At 40.7% G+C, this 22,632-nt stretch overlaps 1 protein-coding gene across 10 annotated transcripts in view; it reads right to left on the bottom strand.

Moving 5' to 3' along the window:
• Positions 1-22,632, bottom strand: part of DMD (dystrophin) — a 1,019,805-nt gene that overhangs the window by 770,546 nt on the left and 226,627 nt on the right. For all 10 annotated transcript variants that reach the window (XM_081003446.1, XM_081003453.1, XM_081003448.1 and 7 more), the window contains exon 2: positions 9,338-9,399. In XM_081003446.1, coding sequence (XP_080859572.1) covers positions 9,338-9,399 — 62 coding nt within the window. The remainder of the gene's footprint in view (positions 1-9,337; positions 9,400-22,632) is intronic.

Raw genomic sequence — 22,632 nt, 5'->3', positions numbered from 1 at the left:
CGAAGTTATATGCAGAGAAACTCAGACAAAGCTGCTAAATACTAATGTATTTATGAACTAAGTTCAAATTTCATATCTCCTCTTCTGTCATATCTCCTCTTTTCCAGGCTAAACATCTTGGTTGCCCTCCTTTGCACACGTTCCAGTTTGCCAACATCCTTCTTTAATTGTGGTGCCCAGAATTGGACGCAGTATTCTAGGTGTGGTCTGATCAAGGCAGAACAGAGTGGTACTATTACTTTCCTTGATCTGGACACTGTTCTTCTGTTGATGCAGCCTAGAATGGCATTAGCTTTTTTTTGCTGCTACATCACACTGTTGACTCATGTTAAGCTTGTGGTTCACTTAGCTCCTAGATCCTTTTCACATGTACTACTAGTAAGGCAGGTGCTCCCCATCTTAAATTTATGCAGCTGGTTCTTCCTACTCAAGCGCAGAACCTTACATTTATCCCTATTGAAATCATGTGGTTATTTGGGCCCAGGGCTCCAATCTGTTAAGGTCACTTTGCATTTTGATTCTGTCTTCTGCGGCATTAGCTACAGCTCTCAGTTTGGTGTCATCTGATCCACCAAGCTCCATCAAAAAAAGAAAAAAAAAGAAATGAGATTTGTCTGGCATGAGTTATTTTTGAGAAACATTTCTTCTGTAAGTGCTCACAGACTGACTATTGAATTATCTATTCTAGGGCCTTTCCTGTTATCAATGTCAAGCTCACCAGTATGAACTGCTTTGTTATGACCAGTAATAGGCAGACTCATGTGTATTTAAGATGTAGGTTAGCAGCTGTTAATCCCTTGGAATTAGTTTGTGTGAAGAGATAATTAAACTAGGCACACTGGTTAGTGTATTAGACACAGTAAAGGTAAAGGTAAAGGGACCCCTGACCATTACGTCCAGTCGTGACCGACTGTGGGGTTGTGGCGCTCATCTCGCTTTATTGGCCGAGGGAGCCGGCGTACAGCTTCCAGGTCATGTGGCCAGCATGACTAAGCCGCTTCTGGCGAACCAGAGCAGCGCACGGAAACGCCGTTTACCTTCCCACTGGAGCGGTACCTATTTATCTACTTGCACTTTGACGTGCTTTCAAACTGCTAGGTTGGCAGGAGCAGGGACCGAGCAATGGGAGCTCACCCCGTCGCGGGGATTCGAACTGCCGACCTTCTGATCAGCAAGCCCTAGGCTCTGTGGTTTAACCCACAGCGCCACCCGCATCCCAATTAGACACAGTAATTTTAGCCAAATCAACAAATGTTAGTGAAGTGAGACAGATTTCTTTCTAGGGGGATGAACATCAAAGGAGGGATCTTTCCCTGGGTTATAAAAGAGACCAGACGTTAGGCTAGAGGTGGAGGAATGGAGTTGGAGTTAAGCAGAGAAGAACCCTGAAACTGGGTTGTGTCCTGCAGTGCAAGTTAGGCTGCAGAGAAAGGCTAGTGCTGGGCTTATGGTTGCTGCTGCTATGGAATAGGGTTTTGGGGTTCTTTTGCTGTGAGCCCCTCCACTGAAAGCTGCAGGTTGCATATATGTGTTAAGGAACCATATATCATAAAGACACTGTAGTCTCCATTGTGCCTCATTCCCAAAGGAAACACTAACTCTAGGTGAGTCCGTCTGCAGACCCGGAATCATTTGCAGTCACTTGACAGAGATTGAGCTGGTGTGTAACACTGTGCTTGTTATCGCCTTTGCAAGCATTTCAAACAATTTGTATTTTAAAACATGCTCTTTCTTTTATCCATATATGGAAGATAAATCTACCAGGAGATTTTGCTTCAAATGTTTTGAAGATGGCTAGATTTAGCAACAATGAGTTCTAATCACAGTGACAATGATATCTTCTGCCAGCAACAATCATGCAAATATGTCAATGTTTACAAATCGGCAAGCCAGACATATGCACCACTGAAACCAATATCCCAGTACTATATTAAGCTCATTTCTTTTGTTCCTTCAAGTTATTTATAAATCACTGTGGTTTGGAGAGAGGACAGATATTCAATCTATTGAAGATAAAAATGTGTCTTAAAACGAAAGACAGAGGGGAATCTATGTAGGCTTTATGCTTTTGGGTGGGGGGTGGGCGGGATGAGAAAAAGATGAACAACTAAATGAATCTCAGCTGCCTATCTTCAGCCCAAATATCAGAAGTCCCTGCTATAATTCCCATTCCTCACATTCCTCCCAAATATACTCCAGTTGAGGACTGGTGAGTGGAGGTCCCTCTTAATAAACTGCAAGATTTAGACTAGGTTAACTCACCCCCTCCAAAAAAAAACAACACCACACCACTTGCTGTTCCCTTCTTCTATATATTTTTTTCCAAATGTAACACAAGATTAATAATCAAACCTTGGATTATAGAGTGAGTGGCTGCATGTTCACCACACCTTAAAAGTGCATGACCTCTCCCCTAATCCTGGGAACTGTAGTTTATCTTTCACCCGAGCCGTCTTTCCCATAGGGCTTAGTGGTGCGTTGTGCCAGGGCGCCGGCCTCTCAGGGGCGCCCCAGCAAGTGGGGGAGCTATGCAGCTTTGCCGGTGGCCTCCCCTTTCCCTGCACGCCTGCCAGCTGCACCCTGCCAATTATATGGCTGGTGGGCACTCAGCTTTCCTCCCAAGCCTCTGCAGCGATCACTCTCCTCCCGAGGAGGCTTGGGAAGGGTGCAACTTCACTCCCAAGCCTCTGCGAGGATCGCTCTCCTGAAGTGGCATGGGGGAGAGTTGTGCGCCCCCGGATGGCTCGCAGTGCGTAGCTACAGCCACCCCAACACTATCCAAGGTAATCTGGGGGCGCTGGGTGGATATTTGCACCCTGGCACCGCATCTGCTAAAGACAGCCCTGCCTTTCACAGAGCTGCAATTCCCAGAATGCTTAACAGCAGTTCCCAGGATGCTCTGGGGCAAGTCATGTATGCAGCCAGTCCCTCATTATCATATCACAGTAAAACAAATATGAAAAAGCTTCACTGCAACTTTTACAGGATCAAAGTTCCAGCTGCCATTAAATAAGAGAGTCCCTCCCAAATCACCTCTGGAGGCTAGGGACCACCCCAATTAGCTTTAATTTTATTAGCGAATACTCTTTCCCCAGAAATGTAGCCTGCTCTCTATCACTCTCTCTAGCCTTAGCCAGTCCAACGGTTGTGTCACTTTTTAGCCAGAGAAATTTTCCAAACTCTATTAAACTATTCATAGATAACCCTTACTTAGCTTTTCAAAACAGTGCAATTTCTATTATGGCCACCACAAACAGAAACAACATGAGATCTTCATGTAGAACCTGCTGACAGAAAAGTGAAAGCAATCCAGATCTTACCCCCCCCCCATTATTTCCACTATGGTGGAAAAATAACTCAAGAGCCAAAAATCCTTTACCAATGCACATTGCCACCACATGAGCCTCTCTGGTCACTAATTATTCATAAAGCTAGGAGGCAGCATTCTTTAAATGAAACCATACCTTTGGATTTAAGGCATGGTATAAATTAGGAGAGTCCGTATTTTTCCGCTATAAGGTTTGTGTGTAATTTCCCCAAAATACTGGGGAAGAAAATCTTCTGTCCTTTGTAAGGCATAAAACTGACAGTTTGTTAATTAAACATTCCAAGTGATTGGGAAGATTGGGAAAATGTAAATGGATACATCAAAGAAGCAGAAAAAGAGTTAAAAATCAGTCATTTGGGTGTTGGCCTATTATCATTTTGACTTTCTGAATCATGTTGACAATGAGACTCAAGCATATATTTTTCCATCAAGCCTCCTGTTCAACAATATCAGAAAAACAGTTGGACAGCTTTTCCTGGAATTGGGGAACATGCATCTGAATCACTTAAATTTTCTAGATTTTCTCCCCCTCAGCCATCATCCATCAAACATGACAGTACGTGTGGCTTGGCAACAACTTTATGTTCAATGGGAGTCTTTTTTTCTGAATGCTGTTTTCTAGCTCATCTGCCACCTCTAGCTTTAAATTTCAAATATTTGACACTTTCTTCTTTACTAATTCCAGTGCCATGAAACTAAACAGGATGGCATGTCTAATGTGACTGCAGAGTATTAGTCACAATGGATAATACAATTTAGAAAATCCGGTTATAGCTTTTCTTTGCAAGCAGAATTTTCTTCCCACTATTATATCTATATCTTCTACTGTCTATTTACTTCATTATCACTACAGATTTCTAATTATTCCCTAATGCCCTGGTTGAAAATAAATTGGGATTTTACATTGTTAAAAACTGCAACTTCATACCAATTTTAGTCTTGGGGTGGGTGGGTGTGTGTGTGTGTGTGTGTGTGAGAGAGAGAGAGAGAGAGAGAGAGAGAGAGAAAGAGAAAGAGAAAGAGAAAGAGAAAGAGAAAGAGAGTGCATGCTAAGTAAAAGTGTGCAACCAGCTTGGAAAGACACTAAAAATAAATTTATTCCTATTCTTTGCAAATGAATGTGCTTACTATTTGATAATTCTGTGAGTCAGGAACCATGCACAAAGCAATCCTATACATGTCTACTCAATGTTCCATTCAATTCTATGATGTCTACTCGTGTGTTCAGTGGGTATAGTATTGCAGCCTAAATCCTGCAATGTAGTTTCACATAAGATCGGCATAAATAATTACATAAAGTGTCCTTCTCTTAACCACATTTCCTTCTACATTCTTCTCACTTTTTCAGTTTGCATGCTATTTTCTTAGGAGGATATAAAATAAGGAGTCACCCTGCTAGGCATGGCCTTGATCAAATTACATGTGAACTTACACTTGAACATGCATCACTACAGAGTCATGATATTTCAGGATCTTGTGCCCAGAGTTATAGCATACCACAGGGATGTTATACTGCACTTTAATTACTAAGAGGGATTGGTAACAGATCACCAAGTCCCAATCTGACTGAAATATAACTTTGTTTATTGTCACAAGGCACCAGAATAGTATTGGGAAAGGAAAATGTGCGGTTCTATCAAATGATTTTATATCCCTCTTTCTCTTAAGCTTCCCAGGATTCAGTCCATACCATTCAGCACAGTCCCCTGACCATTCAGAAAGACTTTTGGGGAGAAGGCTGGCCTTTTTTGTCCTATGTATGCCATGTATTTTATCTGGATCCAACTGCAGTTGTTTCACATATCTTCTAAATAATTCATGGTATTGGCAGAAGACATAGGGAAATCTTTCAAATGGTGAGCCAATTTAATTATGGATGGACAGACACACTGAGTCAAATTACCAAGTTGCCACTTTTTGTGGCTTCATCTACATGCCTACTCACAGTTATGCTGCCCTTTTAAGCATATCATCAAGGATCCACAATACATACTCTCACATGCCGTGGGTGGTAAGCCTCTCCTTGCTTATAGACAACCTCCTAACAAAGACAGCTATTCATCGGCAACAGATCACATAACAGACACTGCAACAGGCATCAGGCCCTGCAAGAAAGCTGCTCTGCCCAAATCAATTCATACAACAATATTACAGGACCTAATAAATTTGGCAACTACATCAGGGATGTCCCATTCGCATACTATCACCAGCCAGCAATGCCTTTCTGTATTCTGCATAGGACAAACAGGCCAATCTCTACCCCAAATAATAAATGGACACAAATTTCATATCAGAAAGGGCAATATTCAGACAGCAGTGGGAGTACATTTCAACCTCTCAGAGCACAGTGTCACTGACTGTCATTTAAATAGCCATTTCTGGGGGGGAAACACAGAACTTCAAAGGGAGATTTATCACATGAAATGGTGGGATTACAACTTATCAAGAAATTCAGTTCTATCACCTGTAGCTACAACAGAGATAAAGGGCTTTCATCCCACTATTATTAATTTGTATTCATTTCTATACCACAAACTCATGTAAAATACATATCTACAGGATGTACAGAATCTCAGTCCAAAGCAAAACAACATAACATAATAGATAAAATCAAGCAGAATATCTTAAAGGAAAAGAAATGCAGAAATGCAAAATACACATCACCTGTTAATTAGCTAGGATGTTTCTGTGACCATGAATACTGCTTTTTATATAATTTATTTTAAAATTATTTCTGACAAGCCAAAAGAACAGTAGCAGGTTATTTATTATATCATACCATTTACCAAACAAAAAGTAGCATGCTGATATAAATCACAACATCCATATTTCCTGAGCTGGCATGAATAATGAGTGTTGGGCAGTACTGCTTTTTCAATCGACATGGGTAGTCCTATCTAGAGTGCATTCCAATTATCCAGTTTTGAGATTACCAATGAATGAATCACTGTAGCCAGGGTACCCTGTACAAGAATGGCCATGGTTAGTGTACCAGCTGCAGCTGGTAAACAGTACTTCTAACCACTTATGATAGGCACCTGAGAAGCTGGCCGCCCTAGTGTTAGGGAGGGCATTCCATGTATGCAGTCTGCTGAGTTGGCATAACCATGTTCTAACAATCACAACCACAGAACCAGCCTCAGCCGGCTGCACCCACTACACCCTGCCTGAGTCCCAAAACCAGTTACTGTTAGCACATAACCAAAGAACAACTCCAAATATGGCTGAAGCCAATCGAAAATGTACCTCGCTTAGGCACATGTTGTGTTTGTAACCAATCAGGACACTGTGTAGTAGAAAATCATATTTTTATGGAGTTCAGGGCTCGGTCTTTTGGAGTGATCCTGCCGAGCCTCTCTGCTGAAGCTTTGAATAAAACTTTTCAACCCTTCTACCCGTTGTCTTTTACTGGTGCAAAAAGGCAACATAAAGGACTTGCGTCTGTAACACTTAACTACCTTTGCCTCCGATGACAAAGATGCATTCAAGAGCACCTACAAACAAATCTAGTCTTTCAGAGGAACTGCATTCCCATCCAAGACAGTCAACCTCCCAGATACAAGAATCATCTACCAACGGTGGCTCCATCTTCCTGGTGTTCAAACTCAGTTTATTGCCCCCACAGTGTTCAACACTGCACACAAACCACAGATCGAATCATGCACAGTGACTGTGGACTTATGCATTATGGAGAAATAGAGCTGTGTGTCATCAGCGTACACCAGCCACAATCTCAGCCAGATAAAGCAAGGAGGCTGTGAAACAGCAGAGTTGATATGTAACAGATTTGATAGCCTTTAAGGTGCCACAAGACTCTTTTCTGTTTTTACTAAAGCTCAGTTTTCTGAAACCCAGTTGCTCAATTTTATGATAGTGCCACATTTTCAAATTTACTATCTATTTATTTACTTATTTTTACTTTTATTCTGCTCTATGCTGAAATTCTCAAGACAAGCTGGAAAACCAATATGTTTGGAGAGTGAAATGTTTCTATTGTAACAAAGTCTACCTAACAATGTTTCTACCTACCAAAGTCAGCAGACAATTAAAATTCTCATGTTCAATTTATTGCATCGTAAGTCTTCAAGTCTATTCACTTTCTTTCCTTTGATACACAGCCTAGAGTCTATATCGTCATCTCACAGCCCAATATCACCACCCTCAATATTGTGCCTTAGGCCAATGAAAACCTATGCATAAATCACCAACATTTATCCAGCGCATTGAATATTTGAAGGCTCTGCATATTCCCAAGATGATATGTATAAATACTCAGCATGGGTAACCTAGTGAAAAAAATGTGATATTAGAAACCATAAGTAATAGGATGCTATTTAGCTGGATCAATACCATAAAACCTTAACTTAGTCTAATTAAATCTCAATTCTCCTGAAAATACCTGCAATGGAAAAGAAAATGTGGCTTGCAAGGCTTCAGGTTTTGTTCAAAATGCACCGCTGAAATTTCTGAGAAGCTGTCATGAGCAGCAGTAGTCTGTTAGTACAAGGAGCCAAGGAGCCAAAAGGGAAATTTCATTTCCCCCAGACCTCTGCTGTCAGGATACTGCCATGACAGCAGCATCAATCAATTTGAAACATCAAATATAGGCCATTCTACAACAGCTACTTTTTACCCATCCTAGCCAGGAGTGCCAACTTGAATAAAATATTGGAGGGGAGGCAGGTAGGCCCCACCCTGCATAATTAATCACATGAAGCAGTGCACGCACACCATCTGAATGAGAATGTCTATCAAGTTTGGGGGCAGTCCCCTCAAATATTTTATGGGGGGGGGGGGAGATGCCTCAGCCTCTAGGAGTTGGCTCCTAAGATCCTAACTCACCACGTAAAGTTAAGTGCACGGGACAACTGCCACCAGAGCCCAGACTAATTTCTCAGTAATGAAAATGCAGTCCTAATACTTCTACATGAAATAATGATTTGTTTTTATTAAATCCTGAGCCTTCAATTAAATGCTGGTGCATTCTGCAGGTGAGCTTTCAAAGCCTTTCTAAAACCTTTAAAAGGTCCCTTTAAAAGCAGTACTAGTTTTACAAGCTCAAGAAATGTCAAAAATATGATTCTTAATTGTTTTGTAAAATTTGTTTTGCAAAATTTTCAACTCAGCTGTAATCTACATTTCACATAGCATTTTCATTATTGCTGGAACGGAGAAGTCACTATGAACCATGTATGAGTCTTGTTTTCTCTAGGGACAAATATAATGACTTCAAAATCAAAGTTTCTTACAGTCTGTACATAGCTTTCTTTCACTGCAAATAATTCAGTCATCCACTATTTTACTCTTCATTAATAGACTCTCTATTTTTCTATGATCACAGTGACATCATATATTTTAACATCTGTTTACAATAAAAGCAGACCCTTTAAGCCAATCTTACCAAGAAACACTTCTGAAACAATGTCTGACTCAATTCTGCAATCAAGGCTATTCATTTAAAAAATAATATTCATGCATACTCTTCTGTAAACAAAGATGACAATAATGACAAATTGTTGACCATCCCATCACAAGCCTGTTCACACATCAGCACTGCTAAATTATCATCTTCAGTACGAGCTATTACTATAAAAGAGGAAAAAGAAAAGCCATTTCAGGGGAAAACTATGCACTACCATCAAATCCCAATGGCGATAAATTCCTAGTCAAAGAACCACTGAGCCTTGGGTGCTGATTGGAAGGTCAGCGGTTCAAATCTCTGTGACGGGGTGAGCTCCCTTTGCTCGGTCCCTGCTCCTGCCAACCTAGCAGTTCGAAAGCACATCAAAGTGCAAGTAGATAAATAGGTACCGCTCCAGCGGGAAGGTAAATGGTGTTTCTGTGCACTGCTCTGGTTGTGCCAGAAGCAGCTTAGTCATGCTGGCCACATGACCCGGAAGCTGTTCTTTATAGCTAATGAAAATCTTTAATATTTTTTCTTTTTTTAAAGTTACGCTTAAAATGAACACATACATTTGATTCTGAATGCACAAGGGGAGATTTTCTTACCTTAGCAAACTGTGCATTTACCCATTTTGTGAATGTTTTCTTTTGAACATCTTCCCTTTCATCTGTAAAAAAGAAAATACAGTTCTGTTAACGTTGCTGAACTAAAGGGTTAGCTTGTCTTTGGCTAGTGACAAATGTTATTTATGATAAACAGGGCACAAGGACACAAACTGTTTTATAGTCTAATTCAAAAGTGTGGGATAGTTAATATAGTTATTATCTAATGCAATGGACAAAACAATTGTGTTGCAGATAAACCATTTCATCTACATTCAGTTTGAAAGCAGCAGGCTTTCCAGTGCAGGCTTAGTCTTGCCACAGAAACAATAGCATGTTTTTGTTTCATTTTAGGTGGCGTGTGTCTTTTGAGTGCTTGAAAGGTCGAGTGCACATATATCTCCCACTCTCTGCAAAAACTCAGGCTTAGCTAATAAAAATAAAACCACCCCCTAACCTCTTGGTGAGGGCGGGCATAGAGAAGGGCTCAGAGGACAAGTACAGAGTCCAGGTGAGTTCATATTGGGAGAGGCAGTCCTTAAGGGCAGGATTTCTACATGTTGCATGCTGAGGTCCCCAAAACACCCCTACCCCAATAACTCACACATCACACATAATTTTTGTTTAAGGTTTTTGGCATAATTTTGGCCACAACTTTATTAAAATACAAATTGTGAGTGGTTGCTTAGGCATTGGTTATGACTAGCTGTCCCCCCCGCCTTGGGGGACAGCACTGACTCCCGGATTCCAGCGAGAGCCAGTGTGGAGGAACAAGATCAGGGATAACTGGAGCTGCGACACAGACCCTCAGCTTCTCCCCGCATGCTCCCAGGAGCTTACGCGGCCTGCACCCGATTCCAGGGGTTTGGACGAAAGGATGGTAAGCCCCTGAATTCCTTTAACGGAATTCCCGTGCAGCAGCAGCATTGGAGGGGCAGGCACAGCCAATCCATACCCCTCCACCAACCAATTTAACCAATGCCTAACCGCCAACCTTACAAGTTGTGACGATTTGCTACGCAGTAGGCAAAAACCAATTGGCACACACTAATCAGCCAAAAGGAAAAATTCCTACCAGGCCCCCGCACCAATGCGGACGACCCTATGACAGGCATAGCAAGGTCAAAGCACAAGCCCAATCAAGGGAGGACGGGCGGGTGATCCGGTGCCCACAGCGAAAGAGAAAGGAACATGCTGTGAGCCTTGTTTAAATAACCTCTGTTCCCACTCCTAAATTGGCAACATCAAATTTACCCCAGTAACACCAACCACCAATCCGATCCAAGCCCCTTCAATCTATCCTGCCTGGCAACCATGGGGTGCTTTGCCCGGCCCCATCCGCAACACGTGCTCTCCTTTAATGAGAACACGCTTTGCTGGACAAGAACTCCCATAATCCCTGACCATTGCCCATGTTGGCTGGGGTGGATGTAGAAATTCTTTTTGACATTTGTGTTGCTTTCATAGAAAATCAAACAGGGATATTAAATAATACAAGTGGAACATGCAACAAAATGTTGCAATGCAGGGTGCTTCCTGCTTGGGATTCCAGTTGCTGTTCTACCTCATCTCTTGGCGGTTTTCCATTTTCAACATGCAGCCCAGTGTTCCAGACACACTAAACATATTAGATTGTCATTGGGCTATTTGAGTGGCACCCCTAAACTTTACGTACTTCTGCAAATATCCAAAGCACAAATCTGTTGATATCTCTCTCCTCTGTATGTGTGGCACCATTTCACTTATATAAAGATATGGCAGACAACAAAGATTACTAATAACATATGATTTGTATCTCATACGCTAAGTCAACAGTACCCTTTTGTCTAATTGAGCATTTCTTTGGATCTCTGTAAAATGGCTGGCTTAAAATGTCAACAGAGGTTTTTCTTTTCTTATTTCAGCAATTTAAGCTATTCAGTTTTAGACTACAATCAAGACAATCTTTTTAAAACCTCTTGGAGTTTTTTAAAATTAAACATTACATCAAAAAACAGCATTTTTGCAGGTCACAGTTCACAGAGAATTTTCTTTAGGAGAGAAATGATAGCATCAAACTAATGGAAGCAATCACAGAGGAAAGGGACGATTCCGAGAGTTAATCAGGGGATGCAGAGTAACAGATGCACAAGTGGCCAAAGATAAGGATGCTTAGTAATATGCAATCAGCCTTCAGTAGATCAAAAATTAATGATGAGTGGTTACCAAAAATTTCCACAGATACATGATATTTCACATTTGCGACCTTCAACTTCATTGTGAAATCTTTGTATTTTCCACACTTTTGGAAAATACTCCAGGATTCTCTCTTGAATAGACTAGTGTGAGTCTTTCATTGAACCTGAAGGGAAACCAAACAGCTTACAGGTCACTTTAAAAACAAAGCAAGAAAGCTTTGAAACCTACTATGATGGAATGAACTATGATCAGGCGCACCAACTCTATTTGGCTGTGGCCCCCGCAATGTCCACTCAGGCCCCACAATCTTGAGGGGGCAGAGAAGGCCTAGCACTATGTTACCCCATGCTGTGCAGAGTTGAGAGACACAAACGGACCAGTGTGGCCTGCTGTGTGAATATCACAGCGGGAGGAGGCATGACCAGCCTCTCCTGATGCAACAGTTGTCGCACACACAACGCATGCCAATGCGCAACACACTTGACATTATGCGCGCGCAAACAATGCTTGCACGATGTCATCCCCCCCAAAATGTCTGGTGCAACACAGCACCTGCGACTATGATGAAGCAACAGGGAATATGATGGTCTCATTCTCCTTCTATCTTAGCTAGTCTTTTTTTTAAAAAAAGTAATTTTATTAAAGATTTTATTGGTTTACAAAAGTATGTGCAATGTCTCTTTTTTCAAGTAATATTTTTACAGATCAGTTTTGTTGAGACATTAGGAAGAAAAGGGGGAAAGAGGTGGAAGGGGGAAAGGTGAGTGGAGTTGGGATCGGGTGGCGAAGTTTCTATTTTATTTAATATATGTGGGGTTTTGTGTCAGCGTTGCTTGTGCAGGTTCTCTGCTATTCACTTGTGTTCCTTTGGTGGTGAGAGAGGTTGGGGTTGGCCTAGGGTATGGTTGTTTGTTTGTGATTGGCTGTGGTGATCTTTGTTTTCATGTTTGAGTGGGGTGGGTGGGTGTTTTGGATCAGGTTAGCCATGTTGATTTGTATGCTGTTGGTGGATTTTTGCCATTGTCTTGTTGGGCTGTGTGTGTGATAAAGGAGAGCCATACCGTGGTGAAGTTAGCTAGTCATGTTATGTCATATAAGTGTCAAACAAACCTATCATGAAATTCCTTATTTTGATGGATTTATTTTCAATGCAGTGCTCGTGGCCCTCCAGATTTAGGTGATTACTGAGGCTCTGTATTAGATCTAGGGGCATCACAGTCCTAGGATATTAAAGAAATGAGTAAAGGTAAAGGGACCCCTGACCATTAGGTCCAGTCGTGGCCGACTCTGGGGTTGCGGCGCTCATTTCACTTTATTGGCCGAGGGAGCAGGCGTAAGCTTCCGGGTCATGTGGCCAGCATGACTAAGCCACTTCTGGCGAACCAGAGCAGTGCACGGAAACGCCGTTTACCTTCCCACCGGAGCGGTACCTATTTATCTACTTGCACTTTGACGTGCTTTCGAACTGCTAGGTTGGCAGGAGGAAGAAATGAGTAGCTTTCTGTAATATGCATGGCTAACAGAGTGACTCCTCTCCAAGTTTTACCCCAACCCTCAGAACAGACTAAGGCAGCATGTTGAGCAGGGTGGGGAGACAAAAGAGGAGAAATTCTTCTGCAGACTGATTGCCCTCAACACTACTTTGAATAGAACCCAAAGCACTACAATAGTCCAATCTTGACATTACCAGGGTATTAATAATAATAATAATAATTTATTACGGCCGTAGGCCCATACAGATAAAAACAAGACATAAATAACAGCCTGTGCACGTGGGAAAAAACAGCCGCTAAAACACTACTATAACAATAAAATAGTATAAGATGGAATGGCATACTACGCCTTAATTAGCTTGTGGTGCTCCTTGGCAACGCTTTTGGGTAAGGACAGCGACCAGGAACCTAGCCACTTTCAAGGTCGTATGGGTATCCTTATCCTGCAAGATTTGGGCAAGGTGGAATTTTGGTGGGGTACCCTCTAGTTTCTGTATGATTGATCCCAACAAATTTGCCCGTGACACCTTGAATAAGGGGCAAGTGAACATAATGTGCTGAAGCGACTCCGGCGTCTCCTTATCACATTCGCACATGGCGGAGGCTTGGCCCTTTGAGAATCTATGTCTCAGGACATTGGAGGGAAAAACGTTAAACCTCGCTTTGGTGAAGGCCAGCCTATGGGCAACAGTCGAAAGGGAGGAGAGGTATGATGGAACGCAGTAAGTTAAAGTGATACCAATGTTCTGGGGCGAACAAACACCTCCCCCCAGCGTATAATTTCGCTGTAAATCGATGTCATCCAGTCTTTGGCGGATCAGTCTTTGAGCAGTGATTTGATCTAGTTTTAGGGAATCTAAGGGAGAGATTCCATAACTCAGGAGTTTGGCATGAATTCTACTAGTCCAAAGGCTGGAGAATTCATCTCGCCATAAGCATTGGACAAGATAATGGTCTGGTAATCTATGCCACAATGATAACCAATAATTGAAGACTTGCTTCCACAGGCAAGTTTCTAAGGATGCGATCTTCAATTCTAGTCGCATGGCTGCGTTGCTTACGCACAGGGGGAGCATTAGGAGCCGACGGAGGAATTGGTTTTGCAGAGTCTCAAGAGGAGCAAGGTCTGTCATCACGGCCCAGAGCGGGGCAGCATAAGCAAGCACGGGAACCACTTTTGCCTTGAACACCTTTAGGGCCGAGGGAACATGCAAAGCTCCATCCGAAAAGAAAAATCGGAGGAGCGCATATGACAGAGTTTTGGCCTTGTTAAGTAGGTGTTGAATATGTGCTTTCCACCCCAAATTGTATTGAAAAATAACTCCTAGGTATTGAAATTTTAGGACTTGCTCTATTTTTGCTCCACCAAGCTTCCATTCGTATAATCTCCGACTTCTGGCGAAAATCAGAATCTTAGATTTAGCATGATTGATGGTTAATTGATTGAGTTGACAATACGTGGCAAAGATCTTCAGAGCTCTGGTTAGTCCAACACGTGTATAAGATAGAATTACCGCGTCGTCCGCATATAAAAGGAGTGGACAGCGGTAATCCGCTAGTCTAGGCGCATGTGTACTTGGAGATGAGTTGACTAGGGGTGCTCGCATGTCGCTGATGAATAGATTGAATAGGCAGGGAGCCAATATACATCCTTGGCGCACTCCCTTGTTTATTGGTATCGAATTTGTGAGGTCGCCCGCAGGAGTAAGTCTCACTCTGGCAAGGGTACCTTCGTGGAGCTGACTTATAAGCCATAAGAGTCTTCTATCGATGCCCTGTTTCGCAAGTTTCTCCCAAAGAATATTTCTAGGAACGCTGTCAAAGGCTGCCTTAAGATCTAAGAAGGCAGCACACAGGTAGCCCCGGGGAGGGGAGGAGTACTTCCGTGCCAGATGGTAAAGAACTATCGCATGATCAGTTGTAGAGCGTTTAATTCTGAACCCTGCTTGTTCGTGGCCAATCTGGTTGGTCTCATCTACCCATCGCAATAGTTTCGTCAGCAAAAAGCTGGCATAAATTTTCCCTATGATCGAAAGGAGGCTGATGTTACGGTAATTTTCCGGCTCCATTGGAGAACCTTTTTTATGAATTGGTACTATAATGGCCTCCTTCCATATTTTGGGGATGAGATCAGAAGCGTTGATTGCGTCGAAGGTTTTGGCCAAGATGCCAGCCCACCATTTTGGGTGTAGTTTGATGGCTTCAGCAGGGATCAGGTCGGGCCCTGGGGCTTTGCCCGATTTCAGCTGGGCTATTAGCTTGGCTATTTCGTCAGGATCGGTGGGAGGCCAAATAGGTAGGTGGGAAAACAGATGCATCAGATGGTCGGAGGGAGCATCTGCCTGTGAGAAACATTTCTTCAGGAACAATTCCCATGTCGGTGCAGGGATGACTGCCCTTGGGTATTTCCTCACCCTTCTGTTAATCAGAGACCAGAATTCCCTGGATCTATGTGATTTTGAAGCAGTAATCAAGGCCTGCCAGCGATTATGTTGCCACTCACGTTTGGCAATTTTCTGCGTGCGTTTGTAAACTTGCTTGGCTTGTGCATAACTAGCTGGCAGAGTAGATGCATCGGAGGTCTTATATACATTATATATAGCACGAAGGCGCTGTCTTGCTTGTTTGCACTGAGAGTTATACCAGGGGGCACCGTAAGTATACTCGTTTCGATTTAATATTTTGGGTGGTAACCTGAAGAAGGACGTAAGATCAGTCGTATGATGGCATTACCAGGGTATTGATATCTGTCTAGTGAAGGTCACAGCTGTTGCATCAACCTAAGCTGGCACTGTTCTCTGGAAAAAACTGAAGGGATCTTTTTAGTACAAAGAAGAACTTTAAAAGAAAACCAAAGTATATATCTTATATTCTTCTTTGGGTACTTAGTAACCTTTTACAGCTATCATGCACTTAATTTATGCTCATTATGCTGATTTTTGAGTGAATGAAGTTTCATGATGGGTACACTTAAGACTTCAATAATATGTAAAAACCCAAGATCTTTCATTCCCTTTTTGGAAGAGTTAAGCACACAAAGAAATGGCAGCTGAAACCTGAAGAAAATAAGACCTTATTTCATGCTACACTATCTTATTAGAAAAAGCTTGGCAACAGCACTAACAATGTCAGTGCCATGACAGTACCAATTGTTCCAGTACAGTTTCTTGGTGGAAAAGACTGCATTGCAATATTAGCTGTGCTGTTCACGTATTAGTCAAATTATTAAATAAAGTCAACAAAAAGGACATAGGTTATTCTGTCTAACATTTTTTCCACTGTCATCAAACTCAACAAAAGATGCATTTTCAAATGAAATATTATTTGCAATACTATATCCAAATTATGTTCTATCTTTAAAAAATCCCCTGTACTGAATATTTGCTACAAGAATATAAAAGAAGTCCTCAAAAGTAAGTGAAGAGTGAAATAAAATTCACAAGTCTATTGATTTTGCTAGCCTTGTCATGTCAAGTAATTGTACATGGAAAACCCATCTTGCAATTTCTTATTTTGATGGATTGATTTTTAATGCAGTGTTCATGGAACTCTCTGTTCAGGTGATTACTGAGGCTCTGTATTAGATCTAGTGCCATCTCAGTCCTTGGATTCACATATTAAAGACAGAAATGAGTAGCCTTCTTTTACACTGTGACTCCTCTCCAATTTCCCCCCAAACGCATTCTCTAAGTACAAATTAAATTTATATTACAGCTAAACCTATTAGTTAAAATTACTTTAAAAGCATATTCTGTGTGTTTTATTTCCTGCTGCTTTTTAAAACATTTACCGTCACCTATCAGCTTACAGCCAGTGTAGTGTAGTACCTAGAGAGTTGGACCAAAAACCACAAGATCAGGGTTCAAATCCCCAATTGGTCAGTCACTGCCCTTCAGCCTAACGTACAGGGTTCTTGCAGGGATTAAATGGGAAGGGGAAGAACCATGTATGCCACTATGAGCTCCTTAGAGAAAAAGATGGGGTATAAAATGCCCTAAGTGCATAATGAACAATTAATAAAGTCACACACAATTTTAACACTACTCTGAGATTTACTATCAGGAAAACATGTCCAGGGTTACAAATTTAATTTCATAATGTAGAAAGACAACTGATAGGAGTTTATATAGCATCCTGTGTAATATTTCAGCAAAATATTACATAAATTGCATTTTATCATGTCCTATAAGACACGTGGTTTCTTTCAACTACCACCCAATGTGAGTACCTGCAATTTGTTTATAAAAAATAAAAATAATATGTGAGAATCTAACAATAAAAATATTTCATTATACTTGGTAGCAATCTGAGCTAACTGATCAAGCTTCAGGTCTGGTTTGGGTGACAGAAACAGCTTCTGTCACCCTGCTGGATGATTACTCCAGGAGACATTAAGTGGCAGGACCTTGCTGGTTCTCCTGGACCTCTCAGTGGTTTTAAATCACTCAACTCTACCTTTTTGTTTCCCTGTTCTGATTCCAAAGAGGCTGAGGAAACCCTGAACAGATGAGGGCAAACAAACTGAAATAAAAACTAAGCAAGACAGAGCTATTGTTGGTTGGTCCAGAAAGGGATTTAGCGCTGATATGTTTCTGACGTTGGACAATGCCAAATGCAACCCCATCTGGAGAAGTATGGCCTTGTCATATTGATACATGTGCTTGCCATACCCAAATTAGTCTACTGTAATGTGCTCAAAGTGGAGTTGCCTTTGAAAATGGTTCAAAACCCAGTTAGTTTTGGCTACCCAAGTCCTGATGGGGCTAAGACAATCAGCATTGGTGGCATCATTTTTACACCAGCAACACTGGTTTGGGTCCAAGCTTTTGACTGGACCACCTGTGCTCATATATACCTGCCCAGACATTAAAATCAGCATCAGAGGTCCTCCTCAAGTGTTCATCTCCTAGGTCAAGTAAGATGGGTAGCCATGAGGAAATGGGCTTTTGCTGTGGTGTCCCCACAGCTTTGGAATTCTCTCTCTTCTGAGGTATGTCCTATTAGTACACTGCAGGGATTTTGGAAGGCTTTGAAAACATACCACATAATATTAAGCTTCAAAGCGTGATATTGCTTTAGTGGCTTAATTATACTGTTTTATTTTATTTTTACCTATTTGCAATAAATTGACAGCCTATTTACTGTGCACATATTGTGGGGGTTTTAAATGTTGTAAGGCACTTTGAATGGGCTTGGCCAGAAAAGCTTAAAAGTGCTGTTATGTTCAATAAAAATACATTCCAAAGTAAACCTGTTCCTGAATGTGGTGAGGAAACCTTCAGACTCACCCAGCTGATCTTCCATCCCATATTCCCATTCACCAAATCAGAACCATCTTATGAAACGGCATCAAGGCCATCAATAAATGACAAATAAAATAAAGTGTCTATCTAGGGAATTTTGCTTTGGAATCTTTTCTCACATATCCCATAAAAGTCACTTAAGAGAAAAATTCCTAGGTTAAAATTACTCCTGTAGAAACTGGAAACTTGTAGTCTGTATCACTATGAAAAATGCCAAATTGCATGTATTACATTCAGAAGCTAGTAGAGTACAAAAGAGGCTTTTTGACTCTGTTGACAAAATGCAATTATCTCTGAAATGTGGGAATCCATTCAAAATTCCTTGAGCAAAGACCTTGTTCACTTAAAAATATATATGAAGTGGTAAATAATTTGATATTGCAAAATCAGTACTAAAAAAATAACAAAGCATTTGCATCAAGACAAGAAGAGTTATATTTGAACCTTAAAAAAAAAAAATTTAGAAGCCCCAAGTTCATAGAAAACTGCATTAAATACTGGACACATGTCAATCTTGAGAAAATCCAATTATTGTGAATATACTAGTAGATAATGGAAGCCAGTGTTTTTCCAAATAACTTGGCTTTCTTTGTTCCTATCTAAAGTAATTAGCACACAGACAATTTTAGTTTGCTTGACTGACTCCCTATTTTCACTGTGTGTGACCCAATTAGTTTTTGCTACTTAATTTGAGCAGCCTCTATGACACGTATCAGTAGAAATGTTATCATTAATGAGGATATAATGCATGTAAACGGTAAAGAAACAAGGCATGTTTTTGCTTTGTACACTACACAAATACCCCATTTCTCACATTCTAGCCTGGCAGGGGATGGTGCTCAGGCTGAATTCTGGACTCAACCTATGGCATATGAGAATTTCTTGTCAATGCAGGTGTCCTGTATTTATGGCAGTCCACCTTGCCATAAAACAGCTACACTATTTGATTGGTATTACCAATGTATGTATGCCAATGCCTTGCTCTGTATCTGATCTACTTGAAAACTGCCAGCACATAGACACACTTCTATTTTGCCTTCAATTAGCCCCTGTGAAAACAGAAGTTTCTCTCCAGGGAGTACTACCTCCACTGATAAACTAATCAAGAGCTGTTTGTATCTTTTAAGGTGAGGGTCCTGAGCCATTGTTTGGCACATGGTGAAAACGTTTCAAGTGCCAAAAAAAGGCCATATATAGCTTGAACTTCGGATACCTATTCAATTTTGCACACAACCCACTCCTTTGCTCTCTAAAATTTAAAATATTGTTTGAAATACAGTGGAACCTCGGTTTTCGAATGTAATCCATTCCGGAAGTCCGTTCGACTTCTGGAACATTCAAAAACCGAGGATCAAAGGGCTGTCAGCAGGTTCAATGTAAAAAGAGAGAGAAACGTGCCTCAGAAGCCATTCGACTTCTGAGGTGCGTTAAAAATGGAGGCATTCACTTCCAGGTTTTCGGCAGCAGAGACATGTGAAAACCGAGGTTTGACTGTACCAACCATTTGTTTTAGAATTTCATCTCTCTATTCATTGCCAGCTTCTTCTAGGGTTTCAGAATCAAGGTGAACACTGCCACACAAGCACCCTTCTTCAAATGCTTCAGATAGCCTTAATCAGCGCTATTTTTCTAGAAAAAGAGGTGTCTGAACTCACCATGAACGCTTCCCTCAGTCTCTTAATGGGGTTTCTGCTGAACAAAAGTCCTGGCCTTAATGAAAATATGCCTTCTCCTACCTTATCTCCCTGCATCTTTTATCCTTGGCCAAAGCAACCATTGAAAAGCAAAGCGCCTAGGTGGAGGGGCTGAATTAACATACTTTTGAAATAACAATCAGAAATAACAATCTCATTTTGTCACCCCATCACAATCTGAACGTACAGCAAACCCCTCATTAAAAACATGTAGAAAGAAAAGCTATATTAGTTTTCATTTTCAACACCCCTTCAAAGCTCTCACAGTCAACTTAACACAGGCATTTAACTTGCATTCATTCTCAGGGGAAAGTCAGAGTGAAAATCAAATTGAGCTTTTCTTTAAGTTTCAGCAAGATGCCTTTGAGCATTTCTCAAAGCCTATAAAAATAAAAATAAAATATATTCCACAGGGCAGCAAGGACTCGAAACTAAATATAACCCTGTAACATACATAAAATAATGCTGATTTACAAAGAGCTCCAATCAATGAATACAGCCTTAGAACTGAACTGAAGGCCACAGCCTGACTCTAAACCATGTAACATACATAGGAAGGTAATTCTGTCACTCATTTGACAGTACATCTCCCAAATGCTTTGCCTCCCGGCCTCCAGTTTGCGCCTTCTGTTTTTTGCTTTTAAACATTTATTAACCACTTATACATTCACTCTTGCATTTTCAACTGGCTTCCTCTCTTCATTCTTTTTAGTCTGTGAGGTCTGCTTTTTATAAATAAAATAAAATAATAAATATTAGTCATCTCAGACACCATAGTTGTGAACAAGAATCACCTCCACTGATTCAATTTATTTGCAAATAAAAGCTAGGTAACACAACTCATATAACAAAACTACTGCAAAGTAGGGCTGGGCGGTATCACCAGTTAAACATTGCGGTATACTTAAATATCACAATGTCTAAAATAAGGATGAAGCTATTGAAAGCCACTGGCTGGCTTCACGGTTTCCCCCACATTGTGATTTTGAATTAGGCAAGGTTATATTAGTACTCCCACAGGGAAGTCTCATTCCCTATCCCACCCTTCAGCATCCAAAAAACCTTTCATAGTTTCACACACATAACTTGCCAGTGCACCTTCATTTTCAATGTGATATGGGCTATAGTTGGACCACTTCTCTATGGACAATGACACTTGGTGTACATTAACAGAGACATATGTGGAGAGTAAAATGTTCCATATATCATATAAATGGGCAGTATAAGTTGTCATAAAAATGAATGTGTTTCCTTTGCAAATTCACACACAAATAACGATTTTATATTCATTTATAAGTTATTAAGTGTGACACAACAGTGATAGGATACCACCAGAGCAGAAGATGAATAGGCATAGAATAAAAATTCAGACCTATTATATGAAATCGAAACATTGGGGAAATTAGCAAGCAGCTTGATATTCTTTACATTCTTTTATTTATTACAAAAATAGTTGGTCTTAAGTAATTTACACTGACAAAACTTGAAACAGGTCAAATGTAGCAAATTGCTTAAGAGTTCCTTTATTCTTTAAAAAATGAGGGAACTGAAATAGTAACCAAATGTAAAGTCCCAAAGCAACACTTTCTCTTTCCTATTTTATCATGGATTACCTCAGATTGCATGCCCCCCTCCTTTTACTGTGCCACTGAAATTTCTTCACAAATTCCATTTTGAAAGACCCAATTTCATCTCATAACAGCTACCTGAGGGCTCATTCACGGAGAAAAGGTGAATCATTTACAGTACCATCTCTTGAAACTACAGTCAGTAATATTTGAGTCATTCTTCAAAGTTCTCATCTACCTGTTCTATGAAATGTTAAATCATTTCCAATTCAAGGCTAACTTGCATGTCCTGTGCATAGCTAAATCATGTCTCCTTTGCTTTAAATTAGATAAAATTTGTACACTGGAAGATACAATAGAAATTAACAAGGGACTTCAAGTGATTGGTTGTTATCATCATTCAATCAGCTTCTTTGATGCTGCCGAAACCTTCACCATTAACTCTTTCACAAGCCTCTGTGGAACTATTTGAAACAATGAAAAATAATGGAGGAATTGGACAGCTTGATATATCTTGAAGGAATACCGAACAACCAATGAGGTGTTTTTCATTATTTTTCCTTTTATTTTTATTTCTAGAAAAAAGCAACCGTCTGTGAGGGTGGAGAAATAATGTATTAGGACTCATCCTTTGTTGTAATTTTCAATACTAGCCCTTGTATTTTATTCAAAAGGTACCTTATAAAATAAAATAAACAATACTGAAATAATCAATGAAACTTCATCAGATCATCAACAACACAGATAATCAGCAATAAAAATAAACAAAAAGCTTGGCACAATAAAAAGACAATTAAAATCTGTTTTAAAATTACTGGGCAAGGGGAAGCAGCATTCATGGACGGGAATTCCAAAGATGTGGTCACCACTAAAAAAAACCTGTCTCAGGCATATATGATCCTACCCAGGGCCCCAAATTTGCCTTGGTATCTACTTTTCAGATACCAAGGTGATGATAACGTTGGCAAGAGCCAGAAAATAAATTAGGAGAGGAAGCAGCAGGCAGACGTTAACTGTTAGGCGAGTACTCAGATGTAGGATGGGGTGGTGGGGGAAGCAGCC

This window comes from Podarcis pityusensis, assembly GCF_964106645.2.
Source record: "Podarcis pityusensis genome assembly, chromosome: 4".
In the NCBI taxonomy this organism is placed as follows: Eukaryota; Metazoa; Chordata; class Lepidosauria; order Squamata; family Lacertidae; genus Podarcis; species Podarcis pityusensis.
Note: the sequence above shows the minus strand (reverse complement) of the source record. Positions and strands in the feature narration are given on the sequence as shown.